At 41.6% G+C, this 20,090-nt stretch overlaps 1 protein-coding gene across 1 annotated transcript; it reads left to right on the forward strand.

The window, feature by feature from the left end:
* Nucleotides 1–3: 3 nt before the first annotated feature.
* SGTB (small glutamine rich tetratricopeptide repeat co-chaperone beta) lies at nucleotides 4–19,013 on the forward strand. Its single transcript, XM_079995803.1, has 11 exons — nucleotides 4–214; nucleotides 4,320–4,441; nucleotides 8,463–8,566; nucleotides 9,787–9,856; nucleotides 11,687–11,786; nucleotides 12,207–12,311; nucleotides 13,504–13,642; nucleotides 13,730–13,792; nucleotides 14,558–14,595; nucleotides 15,317–15,400; nucleotides 16,196–19,013. Exons 2-11 carry the CDS (start codon nucleotides 4,342–4,344, stop codon nucleotides 16,305–16,307), a joined length of 915 nt encoding a protein of 304 aa, XP_079851929.1. The 5' UTR covers nucleotides 4–214; nucleotides 4,320–4,341; the 3' UTR covers nucleotides 16,308–19,013.
* Nucleotides 19,014–20,090: the final 1,077 nt, after the last annotated feature.

Below are 20,090 nucleotides of genomic sequence, written 5' to 3' on the forward strand. Positions count from 1 at the left end.
GCGCGCAGGCGCGCCCCCTTCAGGCACGCGCCCGCCTTCCCTCACTCCCTTTCACACGGACGACAACCACGCCTCGGGAGCGAGCCGGGGACAAGTTTGTGCCTCTCACAGCAGCAGCAGCAGCAGCAGCGGCGGCGGACGAAAGCAGCTTGGTAGCGGACAGCCATTGCTCCGCCCGCCCGGTCTTCCTCCTCCTCCTGATCCTGCTGGCGCGGTAAGCTCTTCTGCCATTGCCCTGCCCTTCTGCATGGAGTGTGCCGCGCAAAAGCCGCAGAGAGGCGGCTGCCGCCGTAGCCGCCCGTGCAAGAAGGAGGGACGGGGAGAACATGTTGGTGCGCATGTTGGTGAGGAAGGGCGCCCAGCATCCCCGTCGCTTTCCTTCCCCCTTTTGCAGGTCTTCGCCTCCACCCCTCAGGTAGCTCGCCGTCTCCCGCCTTAGCGTCCGGCGCCATCCCGGTCTGGCTCGCGCACCTGAGGTGGACGTAGCCCAGCCAGATGGAGAAAATGGGCGAGCGGAGGTGTTTGTGTCCGGTTTCCTAGGCGGGTGGCTGGCAGGGTTTCTCCCGCGTTGGGTACGCATTGCATGACTGTCCTCGGCTCGTGGGCTCCCAGCCCTGAAGCTGTCCACCTGCCAAATGTGAACCGGCGGGGGGGGGGGGCTGCCGAAAGCATTCCCAAGGAATAACGTTTTCCGAAATAGAAGCGGCCAGTTATATAACTCCATAAAGTGCACCGGGGGATGCAAAATGCTGCCGTTATTAAGGACACGCTGCATCCTCCTGCGCTCGGCAACGTTTGCCTCAAGTGGGCTGCGCCACCATTAAAACAAACACACCATTTATTATTATATGACAACACTTCTTGCTTCGCCATTGGCTAGCAACCCTTTGGATGTTCATCATCAGCCTTAATAGTGCAAACAGTATTTTTAGCATCGGTATTATGAAGTCTTTTCAGGGTGAATTTGGCAGCGGGCGGTGGGGAGGAGGAGAACCTATGAAGTTGTACTGGGGAAAATTTCCCATAAGTTACATAATTTCTAACAGAGATGATGCTGGATGCAAATGAAGCTCTGAGTCAGCACTGTGTCACTAATCACAAGTTTGCATTGAGGTCACCATGTTCTAGTCTTCATCCTAAAGGGCAGGTCTATGTTGGAAGAAGACAGTTATTATATTTATTTTCATAAAAGGGCATGTTTCCCTTTGCCATTTCCATCAGTTCAGTTGTGTGGTTCATTTAAAACAACAATGTGGAAAGCAATTTGGGGCTGCATTGATAGGTGATAAATTATTATTATTAATAATTTATTTCTATAGCAGCATCAGTGAGCATAGTGCTTTACAGAGTCCGTAAGGACATTCCATACATTGGAGGTAGTTGGTGGATTTTTTGGGGGGTGGGTGGGGCAGCTGCTGCTGTTTTCATCCTTTCATCTCTTGCCCAGGGCTAATATGCTTATGCATTGTGTAAATAACCATGGCCAGCCTGAGACCTAGCTGGAATGTGCATGCGAGTTGCTGTAGGTTGGTGATAGGAAGAGTTCAAAATATTTACCAGGAAGCTTCCTTTTACTTGCAAAATGTTTTATTGATTGTTGTCGTTTCATTTGTTTTTTGTTTCCCCCCTAACAATCTAAACTACCTCGGGAATATCTAATTGAAAGATGGTTTAGACATGTTTTAAATAAATAAATAAAGTGCATGCCTCAGCAAAACCCAAAATGCAGCCTCACAGTAGGCATAAGATCCATAGTGACAGACCTGCTGTATTTCGTGAACATCTTGAGCCCAGCAACATGTAGTCTGAGTTCTTGTCTCCGGTGGTTGAGTGCACTCATTCTTCAGCACTGGGACTTGGTTTGCCATTAAATGAAGAAAAGAGTTCCCTTAAGGATATGGAATGTGCCAAACTTCCTCCCAAACTCAGGCTTCAAGCAATTTCTAAAAGCTCATTTGGAACCCAAGCTCGCCCCATCTTAACCCCCTCAAGGTTCACAGAATCTTAGCACTACGACTCGCTCCCCTGGCCTCTGAGTATGAGCCACCAAGCATAGATCATAATAGCCTCCATATGCCAGTAGTCCAGAAAATGTACAACATTTGGCTCAGTCTGGTTTATCTCAATTTTATTGAAACATAAATTATTGTCTTCCCTTTGAACGCCCCCTCCTGCATTCATAAATAGACCAACACTTGATATTGTTTCACTGGTAAAATTAGAGGGAAAATGACTATTACTCATACTTATTCTAAGTACAATCACAAGGGCTCCTGATTGGATGTTCAGCTATGTGATGCTGAATGTTACCTGTTATCTCTGTTCTTTGTTTTTGTTTAAATTCACGAACCAAGAACTTACACATTGATCACTAATAATGAACCATATGTTGTAGGTATTACTGAAAATTTATTATGCTATTTTTGTGATATACAAATGAAGTAAGAAGACTTGGTATATTTATTTGTATTATTATTCCTACGATCCTTGTTTATAAAATCCAATAAAAGGTTATTAAAAATAATAGCCTCCATATTTTGAGAACTAGGGAGAACACTTGAACAGACCAGGAAACACACTCCAGTTCTGCTCTTTGGGGAAACTGTACCCAAACTGCAGCAACCTCTCTCTTTCTCACTTTAACCCCTCCCAGAAGTCAATATTGCAACCCAACCGAATCCATGCATATAGTTGATAGAACTACTGGTATGAATATGCTCCACCCCAATAGGCAGACAGTGTTGGGTAGTAATGCCAGCACAACCAGGTTCCTACCAGCATAAATGCTGGCTCCCTTGGCCTGAAGTGAGATGAATGCTGCACCCCATAGTCGCCTTTGACTGGACTTAACTGTCCAGGAGTCCCTTTACCTTACCTTTTTTACCATAGGGCAGAAGAAAAGACCCAGAAGAAAAATCTAGAAATTCCAAAGTCAGGAAATTAATTTCTGTGTTGCGAAATGAAATCATTGTCTCTGCTCAGATCCAAATGAACAGAATTGGCCTACTTGATAAATTGTATATTGTTGATCAGCGCTTGTTCCGTATCATTTCCAACTACTACGTTTCCTCTCTTTTGTGCCCATTTTTTTTAAAAAAAGCATGATGTTTTCACTGATTTTCAAATATATAAGGAAAAGAAAACAGAATAAAACCCACAATACATTGCACCCATTTGTATGCATACCTGCCAGCTGAGGGTGGCACTTTATGTCTCTGTTGAAGGGGCTTCTAAGCCACAAAAGTTTCTGTCATTATAAATTGGTTAGTCTTGGTATGCTGTGAGATTCTTAGTTCTTCCCTCAGTCATCATGCAGGGAAATAGAGAGCTTAACAGGCTTAACTGCTTCCTGCATCCCCACATTTTGGCTCTTTGAAGTGCAGCAGTTGCATGAGGCAAATCCCAACAAATCAGCTATGTGCATGATTGGTTGAAGCTCTTCTCTCAGTCTACAGATGGTAGCAAGGCAGAGGGGCAAAGTCAGTTAAGAAGATAAAAGGTAATTTGATGAATTTATCGGTGCCCAAGGCCTGGGGGGCGGGGACCCTGTATTTCTATAAGCACTCCTTATCCCAGGGGTCAGCAAACTTTCAACAGGAGGCTTTGTGGAGGGCCATCCCCCCTGACTTTCCCCTCCCTTCTCCACAGCACTGGACGAGCCCTGGTGGCTGCTTACCTGTGTCTTGCGAGCTGCAGGGACTGGCGGCGGCAGCGAGGGGACAATGAGCGGTGCACGAAAGGGCTCCAGAGAAGGGCTGCTTAAAATGGCAGCCGCTTGAGCACTGCTGCTGCTGGCACCAACAAAGCCCAGCCCCCTTCCTCCTCTAGGCAGGGCAGGGAGAAGCCAGGAGGGAGGGAGGGAGGGAGGGAGGAGGTGCCGGCGCCACCACCGAGGGAAGGAGAGGGAAAGAGTGCATGTGCAATTCCTGGACCATCCCGGACCATCCACGGGCCGGATCCAGAAGGCAATTGGGTCTGATCCAGCCCGCAGGCCTTAGTTTGCCGACCCACGCCTTATCCCTTCCCTGTTTTGGTTTTTGGAGAGGAACAGCAATGGGGGAAAGCAAAAAGGATTGGTTAATGAAATACTATTTAATTGATTTTTTTAAAAAAAAATGTTGGAATGGGCAGAGCCCTATAGTATGTGATAAAGGAGTCTTCATTATCCACAACAAACTTTTCTAACCTCAGCGTAATTCAGTAAAGTAGCATCCAGAAAAACTGTTGTTGAAATCTAAAAGCTTTTGCGTTCTCAGTTTTAATGGGTTTCCCTTTATTTCCTTAGAACTAATTTGATTGTTCTTACTTTTGTGATTCAGGGGAGCTTCACAGACCTTGAAAATGTCTTCTGTCAAACGCCTTGTATATGCTGTCATCCATTTCTTGCGAGAACAGAGTCAGATGGATGCATTCACATCAGATGAACAAGAAAGCTTGGAAGGTTTGTGGTGATGACTGAAGAGTCATGATGCCTGATGGAAGTGTTGATGTCAAATGTGTGAAAACCAAGAGAGGCATTAAAGCTGTGTTTGTTTTATTCTGTGCTGGAGGTTTTCAAGCAGAGACACCTTGTTAGAAGATGACTAATAGCAGACAGACTTCCCAGAAAGACAGCTTGTCGAAACACAACCAATGTTCTCTTGCAGTGCGTAACCCCTGGAGAGAGCTGGGTCAGATTGCAGTGGGCAGCCAGACCTGGCGCCTGTTTTGTCTTCCTGAATGTTGGAAGATGCAAGACAGATAAGAGAAAGTACTTCTACATGCTGTGCATAGTTAAACTGTGGAACTCACTCCAACAGGAGGCAGTGATGGAAGCAGCAATGGACGCTAACTAGGGTGGCTTTAAAAGAGGATTGGACAAATATATAAAGGATAAGGCAACTAGCCATGATGGCTATGATCTGTCTCCATGATCAGAAACAGCAATGCTTTTAAATACCAGTTTCTGGAAACCACAAGAGGGGAGAATGCTCTCGTGCATCCAGGTTTCCTGCAGGCATCTGAGCAGCCAATATGAGAACAGGATGCTGCAGTAGATGTGCCATTGGCCCTGATCCTCATGCTCTTAGTTTACATGGAGCAACAATGAGGCTCAGTTGGCAGGAAACCACAAACTGGGTGGGCTTGGTAGCCAAAAATTGCTTCTGGAGGCTGGTGAGGCTCATCTTTCTTGCTTCATACACCACAGAGGCACAGTAAAGTCTTCCATGTGACATGCTTAGATCAAAGGCAAGGATAGGGAGGTTTAGCTCTAGGTCTGTCCCTTCATGTTGAGGGAATTTCAGCTGGGAGTGGCTCCCATCCTGCCTGTAGTCAACTGTAGTCAACTGCAGTTTCTCAGGGTACTTCCCACCCGAGAGTTGAAAGGAGATGATGGCAAAACCATAGTTCATTTGGGAGCCATCTGTGGGCCAACAGCAGATTCATTACATACATGAAATTGTCTTATTCTGTGTGATTGCTAGGCTGTAAATGAACTGACCTGGACCCTGAGATCATCTGAGGCACTGCTTCATGTTCCTCCTCCACAGGAGGTTTGGAGGATGGCAACACAGGATCAAGTCTCTTCAGTGGTGGCCCCCTTTTGTTCAGAACAGTGAACTGCAGTACTTGCATAGGCATAACCCAGCAAGATAGAGTCAAATGGAATTGACATGCTGAGGGATTAGGAAATTTGTGCTTGATTAGACAGTAGAATTTTTCACAGTGTAAGCAATCCAAGCATACAGTGAGATTAAGTAGCAGGGAAAGAGATATATTAAAGCTCAAGCAGAGCATGAATATAGCTTCATGAGAAGCTATATTGAGAAGGCTATGGATCAGGCTATAGATAGGGATGGGGAACATGGGCCTTTCCAAATTTTTTGGGCTCCAACTCCCATTATCCCCAGCCAGCATTGCCACTGGTCAGGGATGGTAGAAGCTGAAGTCCAACGTTCATCTAGCACGTCACAGGCTACCCACTTGTGACATATATATATAGTGTGTGACTGGTTGCACAGATTGAGGGCATAGACAGGAATAGGAAGCTTATATAGAAACAAAGAGGAGGAGTCATGACCTTTAAAGCAAAGTGAGTGCAGCAAGATGATGGGACTAATCAGGCAGGCATCACAAATTGCATAGCAATCGAGGCCCTTTGTATGACTTACAAGACCTTTTACACGCTACTACATAAATATATGGGAATTCTGAGTTCCTTGGCACAGCACGTACCTTGACCAGCAGAATACCAATTCCTAGTATGGGCAGCAGGAATTGAGCAACTTCATGCATGGAAGAATCTGCAGTAGAAGTCCCTTCATCCTCCGCCTTGCCTTACTCCCAGTCGTAATATATGGGGGTTGGCGGGAGGTGGAGCATCTATGGTGCTCTTCAAGTGGTGATGGCACTCCCCAGGAATGGGAGAGGCAGGGCAGAGGTCTAGGGAACTCATGAGCTGGCAGTGGCTCCACAGATGTGCACCTGTGGGCTGCTTCTATTTTGGAGGGGCCCCCAATACTTACTGTTACCCTGTTGTGCCCTTTTCCCCATGCCAGTGAATGCTGCTCTGCCCTTGTGTCATGTGCCACTCTGCCATACTCCCTTGTTTTTCACAGGTTTTTTCTTAACATCAAATGCAGTTTTGCTGGGGGGATATGTATTCGGGTTTTTTTAGGCCTTGCGGGCCTGCAAAGATTGAGGGTGTAATCCCATGTTGAGCCTGCTGGCATGGAAAGCATCTCAGCAATAAAAAAGAAGGCAGCTTGGCTTTTTATTAGTAAAAAAATGTTAAAATAAATGAACAATTGACAGGTTTTTTTTGGAAAGGTTTGGAAATAATTCCAGGTTAAAAGTTTCCTTTTCCAAAACAAAAGCAGTGTAGTGTAGTAAATATACAGTGTTGTACTCAGTTTGGGGAAACCCAGGTTAAAATCCAACCTGAACTGCAAATCTTACCAGCTAACACCAAGCTAACCTCACAGGTTTGTTGTGAGAGAGTATCAGTATACATTAGCTTCCTGCATCATGGTGTCCCTCTAAATGTTTTGTGCTATAGGTCTCATCATCCTGGGATTATTGGCCATGCTGGTTGCAACTGATGGGAGTTTTGGTCCAAAACAGGAGGGGGCATCAATTTGGGGAAGGCTGATGTACATTACCTGAAATTTTTGGAGTAAGGGGTAGGAGAATAGTGAAGCTGTTGCAATAGTTTTACTACAAAACATGCTCATTATTCTTTAACAGCAAAGTAACTTAATAACGTTGATATCCTATAAAACCATTCCGAATTCCAGAAAATTGTTTGGAAGTATCACAAACCTAAATAAAATTTTATTTGAAACCATTTGTTTATTTTAGACTGTTCTATCCCAGGAGGCCAGAGTGCTTTATAGCAATTGCAAACAGATGATGCAGTTTGTTCTAGAAGCCCGTTATTATTTTAGAAACTCTGCACCTTTGGTACTAATGGAAGTTGTGCAGATGGCATGTTTGTTTGCTTTTCTTGCTTGGATAACACATGCACTTTTGTTAAATCAAACATTTTTGTGACGTTAAAGAGAGAGAGAGAAATAAATATTGCAAGTTATCAAGATAGGCCCAGTCTGTCCTTATTTAGCCATAGAGAGGAATGATTGTCCAGCTCTCGCTGCCTGTCGGAAAGAGTTGACAATGTAGGAGTACATGAATGTGGTTGGTCTCTGATTGGTATAGAAGCAAGCCTAATTCAAACTATGGGTTCTCCAGCTGACTTGATTAGTTTGTTATAAATTTCAGTCCTCAGTCCAGATGACACAACAAGCCAAGTTTCAGGGAAAATAAGCCTAAATGCTGCCAAAGTTGTGGGGCAGGAAGGAGGTTTGTGTGAGCCTAAGGATCCCCTCAGGCTTGTTCTAGGTCAGGCTCATAGCATTAAACCATGGTTTACCATTTCTTGTGAAAGTGGCCAAAGGGTGTAGTTGACTTAGAAACTAGGAAGACATGATACAAACAGCCACACCATTATTTTCCCCATATGAAGTACATTTCCAAAGAAATTCTAATCCAAATTGCCTTTTGATGGAGGCTGAGAAAGTTGACTAGTACTTATAAATAACTACTTAAATCTATAAGTACTTATTGATGAAGCACGTTCCTGTGGCCAGGTTTGTCAACTGAGTCTAGGTCAATTGGTGTTGACTGAGAGAAGGCAGTGCTTTATTGATCCATTACATGTTATATTTGCTGATTTGCACAGATTTAGCTGCCAAAATCCACCTCTGATTTCTTTCAAGTTCTTTGGTTTCTGCCATTAATATCCTGCCTTTCTTCTATCATGGCATACATATGGTCACCCTTCCGCAATAGAGGGTTTGATTCTGGTGTTAGTGAATTGTTATTATAAGGCAGCAACCATGGAATGAAGAATTTGTGTTACTCATATATATTGGTAAATTAACAAGTGGTTTCCTTTTTAAAAAACAAAACATATTTCTCTACAGTGGCAATTCAGTGTTTGGAGACAGTCTTTAAAATTAATTTGGAGGATTCCCATCTTGCAGTACCTATACGTTTGACAGAAATGTTTGAAGATTCTTGTCACAAGGTAAGATTGTATTGGAGCAGATATGTTTATAACTTAAATAATTTTAACAGGGCACAGTTTTTGTTTTCTTAGACTGTTTTAGTTCTAGCATGTTAGTTGAAGAAAAGGGACTAGTGGTCTGGTTCAGACAATCATATCTGCCCTTAATAAGCTAAGAACAAAGAGCCTCACATGCAACTCTTTTTCTACTGCTTTTGCAACACACCTGAATTCAATGAAGAAGCCACCAATGAACCATAGTTTGAACAGGAAAACTTGGTGGTCACCATCTTTGGAGCAAGCCAGAATCTAAAACCATGTGTTGAGGCTTACTTAAATTTGTAGTCTTGTTCTATCCTGTCTTGTTCCAAGGCTGGTAAGTATAGTCTCCTGGTTTGGACAGGAGACTACCATGTTGCATTCAGGCCAGTAAAGGGTAGCAGAACAAACTGCATGTGCAGGTACAAGGTTCATTCATATTTCATCTTATTAAGCCAAAATAATGATTGTTAAAACACTGGTAATCTCTCAAAAGAGGCTTCAGTAACAAGTAAATATATACATACAGATGAACTAAAAATGAATAAATATGCAGTAGTCACTATCCTGATATGTGTGTGCCAAGTTTTTACTTGAAAGCAAGTGTTTAATTTTAAAATAAATTAGACTTTTATATGGGTACAAACGTTCTGAGGGTCAGGTACCTGTTACTGAGTTAACAGCTAGATTACAAATTTCCAGCACCCAGCGTTGAGCTGCATGCAGGAATCTGCATATTAATTAAACAGGTTTTGCAATATTCACCACTTGTTTTGGGCAGAAGACAGTCACGTGCTCAGATAGATAATCAATGTTGTAGAGGCTGACTGCATGCAACTGAGTCCAGCATGGATCTCTGCACTTTCACACCCAAGAGCTGAATGTTTTGTTTTAAAACCCAATGCAGTAAATGCAATTCATACTTGAATATTCCAGATTACTATATTATTTTGATTGGTGTCTCAGTTCCCTGACGCACTTAAAAATGAGAGTCATATCCTTTATACCAACTGATTTTTCTTGCCCTTTTTTAGATTATTCATCTGTACCATGCAGAATAAGCTAATATTAGCTTATTAGCCTTCTCATTGCTGATAGGCCCACTCTGGCTAAATTTCCATTTAAGACTGGTAATAGAGGTAGCTAAATCTAGATAAGATTATTTAAAAAATGAGATTTACCTTTCTTTAAAATTCATATAGAATGAGATACTGCCTCTCTCAGATTCTTTGCCAGAGGATCTTGAGAAAGCTGACCAGCTGAAGGATGAAGGTATGTAACTGAGAAGAAGTAAACATACCATTCCATTTTGCCATAGCTTTCGTAGTTCAGTTGTCGGCCATATTGAAGTATGGTTCATGAATGATGCGCAGCTATTCAGGCTTCTAGCCAACCCTGTTAGTAGAGAACTGTTGCGTATTTCATTAGATGCTGTATAATAGAAAGGAATAGTCTGCTGGCTGCTCTGAAGGAAATGAAAAAGCACAGGAACACTTACATTTAGAGCGCAATCCTTATTTGGAAGTAGGGCTGCAAAGTTAGTGAGCTGGACTCGTTCAATTAAAAACTTCTAAACTACTAAAAAGGTTCCCTCATTTAATTGGGCAGCAGTTAAAATATATATTTTAATACAAACTTGTATAAAAAGCTGTGGGTGAGTAGTTCAGTCTTGGAAGAGGCAGTCTCCCTTCTCTCTTACACAGAGAGTGTGTGTCTTCTGAGATAACTGCTATTAAACAAGGGAGGAATTCAATGTCACACTCTTGAAATTGCTCCGTCAGCGTAATATTTTCAGCTTGCCGGATGGAATAATCCTCCATTCTCCTCCCTCCCCCCCCCACACTGTTCTGGAGGTTCTTCTGACCTCCCTTGGAGCCAAATTTGGGGTGGCCATGGGAGAGAAGCAGGGGGAGAAGCCACGCTACACAAGCAGAAGTCCTTGTGCATGGCTTCCACTGAAAGGGCTTGTTAGGTGATTCCTGCCCCCCAAGTGTTTTATTGTCATCATACAAAATAAAAATAAATAGAACAAAATACTTATTGCTTCAGAAATATGATTTGTGCCTGTGTGCAAATTTAATTGCCTATCTAATTAGTAGATTAACATTTCTTTAATACACTTGCAGCTCTGTTTGGAAGTAATCCCACTGAATTTAGTAAGACTTACTTCCATAAAAATGAGTTAGGTTCCCTGTCTCTGTTGTGTGCTGATTGCAAGCAACACCTTTAAGGCATGTTCTCCCCCCCCCCCCCCGGAATGCTGGGCATTGTAGTTCGTTAAGGGTTGATGGGAATTGTAACTCTGTGAGGGATAAGCTCGCAGTGGCGGTGTTGAATCCAGGAGCACTGCCAAACTGCAGGCCTACTCCTTCCAGATGAGTGTGGTATCATCCAGAACAGGCCATCTTCACACCTCCCTGATGTGATAACTCAGGAAACATACCAACTCAGTTTTTTCAGGATTCAGCTTCATTTTACTGACCTACATAAAGCCCATCACCATCTCTAAGCTCTCACCTCCACTGCCTCTCCTGATTCAGATGGAACAGAGAGATAGAACAGATATACTGAATAACTGTTAAGTATTTTATATATACTGCAAATCCTTACAGTTGTTATCCCGTTCACCCATGCTGTAGGCCTATGAAATAGGTAATAAAAGCTTCCCCCATTTTAGAGATTTGGGGCACGAAGGCTGCAGTTCTGTGATATGTCCAAGGCCCCCACTCATTTATGACACGGCATCTAAACACAAAGCTTTCAGATACAGTTATGGTACTCTAGCTACCAAACTATACTGACTCGCTTATTCTACCCAGTTTCCTCCTTGTTTAAAATGACGAAATCTCTTGAATTTCCACAAGCAAAGGTCATATGTTGTGTCATTTTGTATCAAGGAAAATTGCATGGGAAAGGCATGCATAGTTCTAGTTGGCATGTGTTATACTGCTGAAAGCAATTTGTTTCTGAAAAGACAGTTGCAAAGGGCAACAGAGTCATAAAAGTGCTTTATGTGGTGTAGTTTATAACAATCTGTGGCTGTTGTTTAATACATCAGCATTCCAATTATCCACAAAATTTTATTGTTGCAATTTATTTCAGGTAATAATCACATGAAGGAAGAAAATTATGGTGCTGCGGTGGATTGTTATACTCAGGCTATAGAACTGGATCCAAATAATGCAGTCTATTATTGCAACAGGTAAATAAACTTGGATCAATGAATTATATCAGTCCTACCATCTGTCTATATATCTACAGTTCCCCAGAACACGGCTGCAAACTCTTGTCCTTGTTTGATCACCAGCATGGTTTCCCCCCTATAAAAACTCCACTACATTTCCTTAAGTAGTCCAGTTCAGTCCATTGCGAAGTTAGCTTTGTTCAGGTGACTTTGCTGGGGATAGGGTTGCAATTCTAAATATATTTGCTTGGAATTAAGTTCTGCTGAGATTGATTGGAATTAATTTCCAAGAAAAAATGATTAGGATTGGGCTGCAAATTAGTTGAAATGTTACGATGTCAACATTACTGGATTGGGTTGATGAGTGGATGGATAGTCTTATTGTTGATATACACTTTTCTTAGCTGCACTCTTTGTTCTTTTTCTTTTTCACTTCAGAGCTGCTGCTCAAAGTAAGTTGAGTAACCACAATGAAGCAATAACGGACTGTGAAAGAGCTATAGCAATAGATCCAAAATATAGCAAAGCATATGGAAGAATGGGGTAAGTAAACCTAACTTGTTTGAACATCAAATTAAAGTGTGTTGTCCTAACACACTTACACATCAGTTATCAAACTCTCGCCACACTTACAGTATACCCCTGGAATAATTTCTGATCGCTTGGCAACTGTCTATCAGATTTATTTTATTCTACCAGTACATAAACACTGCAGACTCTGTCTAAGAGGAGTCAATATAGATGTCATTGAGAATGATACAGCAGCAATAGCAACTATTAATTTTGTTTGGCCTAAAACATTAGATGTATAACTACAGTGCTTATTGCAATAAGAAACATATTTGAGTTAGATGGTATTGGTTAAGTTGGACCCTCTGTGAAAGAGACAAAGCTGGTGAGATGATACCTTTATTGGGCTACCTAGGACTGCAGATGTGCAATTTTGAATTTAGCTGAACCTTTCAACCTTTAGCTGAGCAGCCAAAATTACTAGTACAGTACAGGTAACTTGCATCTTACATGGGGGTTTTGTTCCTGGCTATTGTGCATGCAAGCAAAACCATGTAAAGCCAGAACGACCCCCTAGAAAGCCATTTTAAAAATCGCTGCACTTACATTTTTCCTAGAACCCTGCCCCCTTTTAATTTTTTTGTCAAGCTTGAAAAGCTGAATGCACACAAGTTAAATGCAAGTAAGCGGCAGGCTTGCTGTAAATTTCTCATACGACTTTACTTTTATTTTATACTTTGAAGAATTTTATCATTTATACAAGACATCTGTTTTTGAAAATTGAAGTTAACTTTGCAAGTAGTTTGTCTTGTCTAGAGCACAGAATAGTCTGGCACTGGCACTGAATGAGGTACTGCCCCACCAACCTCACCCTGCCCCCATCTGTCTGCCTTCTTACTTACAACCAGTCAGAAGGTGACTCTCTGCTTGTCATTGGTTCTGGTTTCAGCTACTGTTGGGCTTCCTGCCTCCCGCTCTCTTAGTCTCAATGGACACCAGCCAGTCAGTGTAGGTAACACTCTAGTTCACTGCTGGGAGTTCCCTGACACCTCAAAGCCAAAATAGACTTATTATGTCTTAAAAGTTTTGTGGACTGGAGTCTACTTCCTTAGAATTTAAGCAGCATTTACATTTTTTTTCATTTAAATGAATGCAAATTAGATCAGAAAATACAAATACTCTTTCATATTGGCTTTTTCACATTGGCTTCCTTTGTTCGTATCAGATTGGCTCTGACTTCAATGAACAAATACCAAGAAGCAATTAATAGCTATCGAAAAGCACTGGACCTTGATCCGGAAAATGACTCCTATAAGTCAAATCTGAAAATAGCTGAACAGAAGTTGAGAGACATGTCCAGTCCTGTAAGTTGGCTTTCAAACTATTTATTCAACTATTGTAATGACTCGGTGCTACTTTGTACAGGATTGATGCGTATATTTAATTTTCAGACTGGAACTGGATTAAGTTTTGACATGGCAAGCTTGATAAACAATCCTGCCTTCATTAGCATGGTAAGTGCATTTAAAATTATTTTTTGTGGTTTCCGTTTCATGTCCTCCTTCTGTTTCATGTCTTATTTTGCTCTCCTGAAGAGCAATTTAGAAACCTCAACTCTTCTTACTCAATGCTGACAAACCCCATGGTAGATTGTCACTGATTCTTTTGTTTTGCTATAATGAATTCTGCTCCCAAGTTTTTGGAATGCATTTCAAAATAGTTTTGGGGAGGGTCTTATGGCTGCTTAGAAACTGGACCTACATTGTATATCCTGGTAAAATGAGGTTTTCTATGAGCCTCTCAAAACTGAGACCCCGTAAGGTGTTGGATCCAGAGCTTTTGGAATGGAACTCTGCTAACTGGGTGCTCTCATAGGCAGAAGGGAAGGAGGGAGATGCAGTTTTTGCCAGTTGCCCCCTAAAGCCCCCCTATGCTACCTGAAAACGTGCTCCAGAATGTTGGAACATCTTCCAGAACAGTGTGGGAGGTGGCTCTTAGAGCCGCAGAGGGCAATGGAAATTGGCAAAAATTGCTTCGTCCCTTTTCCTCTAGCAGGAGCTTCCTCTGGATCCAGGTCGCTTCTGCAAATTGAGAAAGCCCTTCTGTTTGCAAAACAGCAGGTTTGGATCGAGCCCAAGGCATTTGCTTGCCAGACAGCTTAGGGCTGGTCAAAGGTTTGACCTCTGTTCACAGTGCTGTGGAATTTCAAGCCTCCTCTTTATTCACTGTGCTATGGGCTAAACACTGGCTGCATTACAACTCAATTTCATCTATTTCAGGCAGCAAGTTTAATGCAGAATCCTCAAGTTCAGCAACTGTAAGTATGAACTAAGAATGGAGTCTCTGTTGAAAGACATAAGTGAAAAAGTCTTTGGCATACCACAGAGGATATGGTTGGGGGGACGGACGGACTCTGAACTAGAAGTTTTCACCTCATGGGCACACAATTCTTCCCTTCGCCGCCCCCCCCCCCCCACAGAAGGCACTCCCTAGGGCTAAAAAGTCATTAATCATTTTTCTTGCTAGTAATAAGCAGCAATTCAGGGATTGCCAAGAGCAAAAACCTGTTAAATATTATGTGTGCTGCAGATAGGTGAAGAAGAGGCTTAAGACCCTAGAATCAAAACTGACACTGGGATCTCAGAGACAACATAATACATGAACAGACCTTGAATAGATTAAAGGAGGTGCAGAAGACCAATACTTTATTACCAAATCATACTTTTATTAGCAAAATATTTTATTGTTATTCGGAAGAATTCAACAGGAATTTCTCAAGCACAGATCCCCATTGCAATGACTCAGAATTGTGCAAGAGAGCAGCTGTGCCTTCTAAAACTCCCAGTTGCTTTAATTGGAGTTGTGCAAGGGAAAGTTGTGCCAATTGACGTCCTTCCCAGAGCGACAGCTACATTTACTTGTAGCTTCTTTTTTTTATATAATATGGAAGAGAACACTTGCTAAATATATATATCTCACAAACACACACATACACACATTCTAATGCCTGTATTTCTCCATGTACCTAAAATCTTTAGGATGTCGGGAATGATGACAAATGCTATAGGGGGCCCTGCGGCAGGTGTTGGTGGCCTCACTGATCTCTCAAGTCTCATACATGCGTAAGTGATGTACATACTGCAATTGCAAGTTAATTTTATGAAAATTATTTATTTATGAGGTTCTTTTCATTCATATTAAATTTTATAGACAGCTTGTCCATAGGAATGATCAAGCAGTATTATGCATGCAAATACGTAAGAAGTATATTAGGACATGAGTACACTAAAACAGTATCGAACAGCATATAAAATTCCTTCATTATCAACAATGTCAGCCACAGGAAAAACTAGTTGTTCAGTTCAGTTGATGAAAGCCTGGTTAAATAGAAAAGTCTTCATTGGACGCCTGAAACTGAAAATACGTGTCCCTTTAATGATTAGTGGTACAGAATTTTGCAAAGCTGGTGTAACCACTCTGAAGGCCCTGTTACTGGTAGTTTAATACCTAACACATGACACCATTAGCAAGGCCTCATCCACTGAATGTAAAGGTTGGGCAGGGCTTAGGGACCAATGGAATATTGAAAATAGTCTATTTTTAAGTTGTTTTTAAAGGGGGCTGACTTAGTAGTTCTTGTTTTCTGTTGCCGTCACTGGTTACAACTTCACATCTATGTTCTGATCCTTCGTTTGAGCATTTGGCCTGTGCTTTCCCTGTCTTTTCAGCAAAATGAAGAGCAGCTTTCTAAATTTCATGTTTTTCTCAGCTTAGGGCAAATGGGCTGTCTGATTAGTACTTTCTTTCAGTTGTAGAGTTAATTTGAGCTTTGGCTTCCTGTGTTTTGAGTACAGCACAACAGTGGCTTCCCCTCGTTTACTGATCTTTGTAAAATAAAAACAAAAATTTCTGTACAGAGGGCAGCAGTTTGCACAGCAGATACAGCAGCAAAACCCAGAACTCATAGAGCAGCTGCGGAACCACGTTCGAAGCAGATCTTTCAGCGGCAGCACTGAAGAGCATTCCTGATTAAAAGCAGCATGTGATAGAACACTGTTTTACTAATTCCAAAAGGCATACTGTAGCTAGTAGCAAATATCACCATTGTAATTCTTCTCAGACATGAGACTGGAAATCCTTTGTGTGTATTCCTTATCGTCTGTTGAAAACAGATTCATTGCACACAGATGTGAACATATCATGTATGTATATTGATGCCTTTGTAAATGGACTATAAATAAAACTGGTGACAGATTAAAATCTTTACATATAAGGCAGCATTTTCGTATCAATGCACAAAAGCATGCAATTTTTCGTTCTCTTTTAAGAGAGTGGATTTTTTGCACTAGGATTGTGCGTTGAAAGAGATCACCCACTTGTGGTGACATAATATTACTTGTGGAGTAATAATGCTTGATAGGCTAGTCAGTCCTATGTAAAATCTGTATTCAAAATATATTAAATAAGGCAGCCTTTCCTCAAAACTGAAGGGTTGCTGCTGCCCCAGAGACAAGGCTGTGGCAAGCAAAAACAATTTTGCATGACTAATGTTGCATTTTTTACTTTATAAGCTTATAAAGTGAAGACTGCTTTTTTCCACATTGTGGGTCATTACTGGGGTTTTTGAAAGGAAGGAGAGCAATAGGCCTGATTGTTGGAGTTGCTTCAGGCTCAGAGGTTGTGGTGGGAGATGGAAAGAGGGTGAGTAAACCTTAAGCTGGGGGAGAAATAAATGTCTTGTAGGAGTTGGACCAGAAAAATTTAAGCTGTGCAGAATTTACGGGTCTATGCGTAGGTACAGGCAAAGAGGTATAGCATGTAGGCTGACAAGCAGGGAGTACCTACTAAGTTTTCAAAGGGAGCGTTACTGTGAAATAATTGGAAACATTTCTTATAGGGCAGCTTGGGCTAGATGTAAAAGGGGACGCTTGGCCTCCTTCTTTCCTATAGTTGTCTTAATAGACAGGACTTGCACAGCAGCAGTTCCGTGTTGCAATGAATGTATTGAGAGGAGCAAGGAGAAGGAAATTACGAAAGCCATATTTAAGACTTGTGATTGAGCAATAGGTGATTCTCAGTCTCCTTATCAGTTTGTAATGGATGGATAGTGGGGAGAACTTTAGAAGCCCTAGCCAGAAAAGGTGCACCAAGGGGTGTTGAGGGAAAAAGCAGTGTAGAATCCAGAACAAAAGATGGGGATGAAAGTTTTCCCAGTAATATGCAGAAATAGTCTCTCTGGCATACACAGAACCCAAGATTTTACCCTGGAGATAGCTCTGCAAACTTTGATGGAATGACACCATGTTTTCATAATGAGTTGAGTTATATGCTCATAGTATCTATTCAATGTAGTTGTCATGTGCCTGTTTACGTAATCTGTGGTTTATGTAACCACGTATTGGTTGCACATTAGAAACTGTCTTAAGGGAAATCTGACAGCAGAAAGTTAATACAGTATGTATATTGTAGATTATCTGAAGTCAGCTTTTTGTTATCCCCTTTTAGTTCTGCCTTTGTTCTGAATTTTTATTTGTTGCTGTTGTCTTTATGCCTCTTCCTTCCTGTACGCACCTCCTGTCACTGTATTTTTTTATACGGTAATTCCAACCAAACGTACTTATGCATTTCTGCAGAACCAATTTAGAAAGTCTGTAACAGGAGAGACTTTCAGGCTAACAATATATTGCCACATTCGGGAAATAGTTCATTGGAGGATATTCGGAATGCTGAGCGGGTGGGAGAGCACCAAGAGTCTGTTGCAGTGCTGTTAACATTTGTCTTTTTTCTCAGCTACTCTCTCTACAAAGCAGCAGTTTTTGACCTTTGTTTTTCAATATACTTGGTCCCCATTGACCTGTCCTTTTCCGAGTTCTCAAGTACCTTGGGTGTCTGGTTATTGGCATTAGGACAGTGCTTCAAGCATATTTTCATTCAGAAGTAGGAATCGCTGCTGAGCAAGTGTAATTAGAATACTGAAAATATGGAATATAAAGCTTGCAGTATAAAGGTACAATGCAAACTACTCATTAAATTGCTTTTGTGTAATTAACATTTAAATTAATTAGAAATTGCAGTAGCTATACACTGGTGTCCTGAACTCACTGGGTAGAAATAGTCCAGTGCTGATTTAACCAGTCATGATAGCGTTTTCAAAAAGTATGATCAGAGATGCAATCTCCTTCATGGCTACCACCCCATATTTAAGCTGCTGATTAGCACCCGTTCAGATGTTCAGTGAACTAACCAGATAAGATGTGTTTGAAACAGCAGAAAGTGTTGCATTTATGGCAAACAACTAGCCTTTTCACTGTTAGATCAGGCAGACTGTTCTCCAAATAAAAATGCACATTCCAGATAACATTTTAGGTAGCAGCTATTCACACCTGAATCTGTTCTTCAGTTTTCCATAGATGATTCATGGATCAGTCTTGTGTTGTTTGGAATAAGTTTAATAAAAGAACACTTAAAATAAAGAATAGTTTACTGTTTTCCAACATTGTCTGTATAGTTTTTACTTCCCATTTCTTGTTTCATGAAGAAATTGACTTTATTGTACAAATTGGTTTTAAACTAGGACTGTTTCTAGGGGTTTCTGTCTGCTAATAAAACTAGTTTTCCCTGTCTGCAGCATTAAGGAAGAAACAGCCTTGCTGTTGAATCCTGCGCCTATAGTTTTCTTTTAAGTGTGTTAAGGGCTGATTTAATACAATAAATCCTCACTGTGTATCATTCAAAGACTTATGTTGGCATTCTGGTCAGTTAGCCATATGGAATGCAAACTAAAATATTGCTTCACTGCTAGCAGTGATACTTGTGGGAGACATCTATATGGAGGGATATGCCAGCAACTACCACTGCAGTGTCTTGCTAGATGTCTCCCACAAGTATCTGGTTTGGTTTTTACTGAAATAATTCAAAACAGGAGAAACTCTTGACTAATTGATTTGTGCATTTCCTTTTGCACTCAGTCTTTATGGACCCAGAGTCTGGTTGCAGCAATGTAAAAATACAATATTAAAATCAGTTAAAACTATTTACAATCAAAAGAATTGGGCAGGTGTCAATGGCCGGGTAAAGAGGTACCTTTACAGCATGTGATGAACACTATACAATGAAGGTACCAGCCGTACTCTTTCCAGTTTCTGTCTGAATCTGAGCTATTTCATCCCTACAGTGCCTTGCAAAGTAGTTGCAGCAGCCTTCAAACTGTACACAGCCTCCAAAGTTCAAAGACAGCGTGCTTCTAAGTACTAGTTGCTGGGGAGCAAGAGCTCCAGAGAACTCTTGCCTCCAAGTGCCACTAGCACACTTTCCAGAGACATCTGGTTGTTTACTGTGAATAGAATGCTGGATTACATCAGGGATGGGGAACATGGGACCTGCTATATGTTGTTGGTCTATATTTTGTTGGTCAGCCCAGCTAGCATAGCTGTTGGTTGGTGATGATGGGAGTTGTAGTCCAGCAACAGGGTTCCCCATCCCTGGACCAGATGGGTGTTCAGTTTGAATGGCTCTTATGGTCCAAATGGCGCTTCACTGACTCTGTACTCAGATCACTCTGGTTCCCCACACTTCTTTATTACATGGTGAATTAAATCCCTAATATATGACCACCAAAAACATTTGTAAAATATGCTGTATTTCTAGATGTAGAAAATCCTGTTTTAATGTAGGGTGCAAGATTGGGAATTAGCCGCTGCTTTTCCTATGAACATCAGCATGCATGAAATAGTTTGCAACCTTCCTCAATACAGCTTAAGAGTCATTTATCCAGATACTACATGTCATGTTGCAAGTATCATTAAATGAGTT

The sequence above is a fragment of the Podarcis cretensis genome (genome assembly GCF_951804945.1).
Source record: "Podarcis cretensis genome assembly, chromosome: 11".
Taxonomy (NCBI): Eukaryota; Metazoa; Chordata; class Lepidosauria; order Squamata; family Lacertidae; genus Podarcis; species Podarcis cretensis.

Coding starts and splice junctions, on each gene's coding strand:
- SGTB (XM_079995803.1), top strand. CDS start 4,342: ATGTCTTCTGTCAAACGCCTTGTATATGCTGTCATCCATTTCTTGCGA. Junction 8,567..9,786: donor TTGAAGATTCTTGTCACAAG/GTAAGATTGTAT, acceptor AAATTCATATAG/AATGAGATACTGCCTCTCTC. Junction 13,793..14,557: donor ATCCTGCCTTCATTAGCATG/GTAAGTGCATTT, acceptor CATCTATTTCAG/GCAGCAAGTTTAATGCAGAA.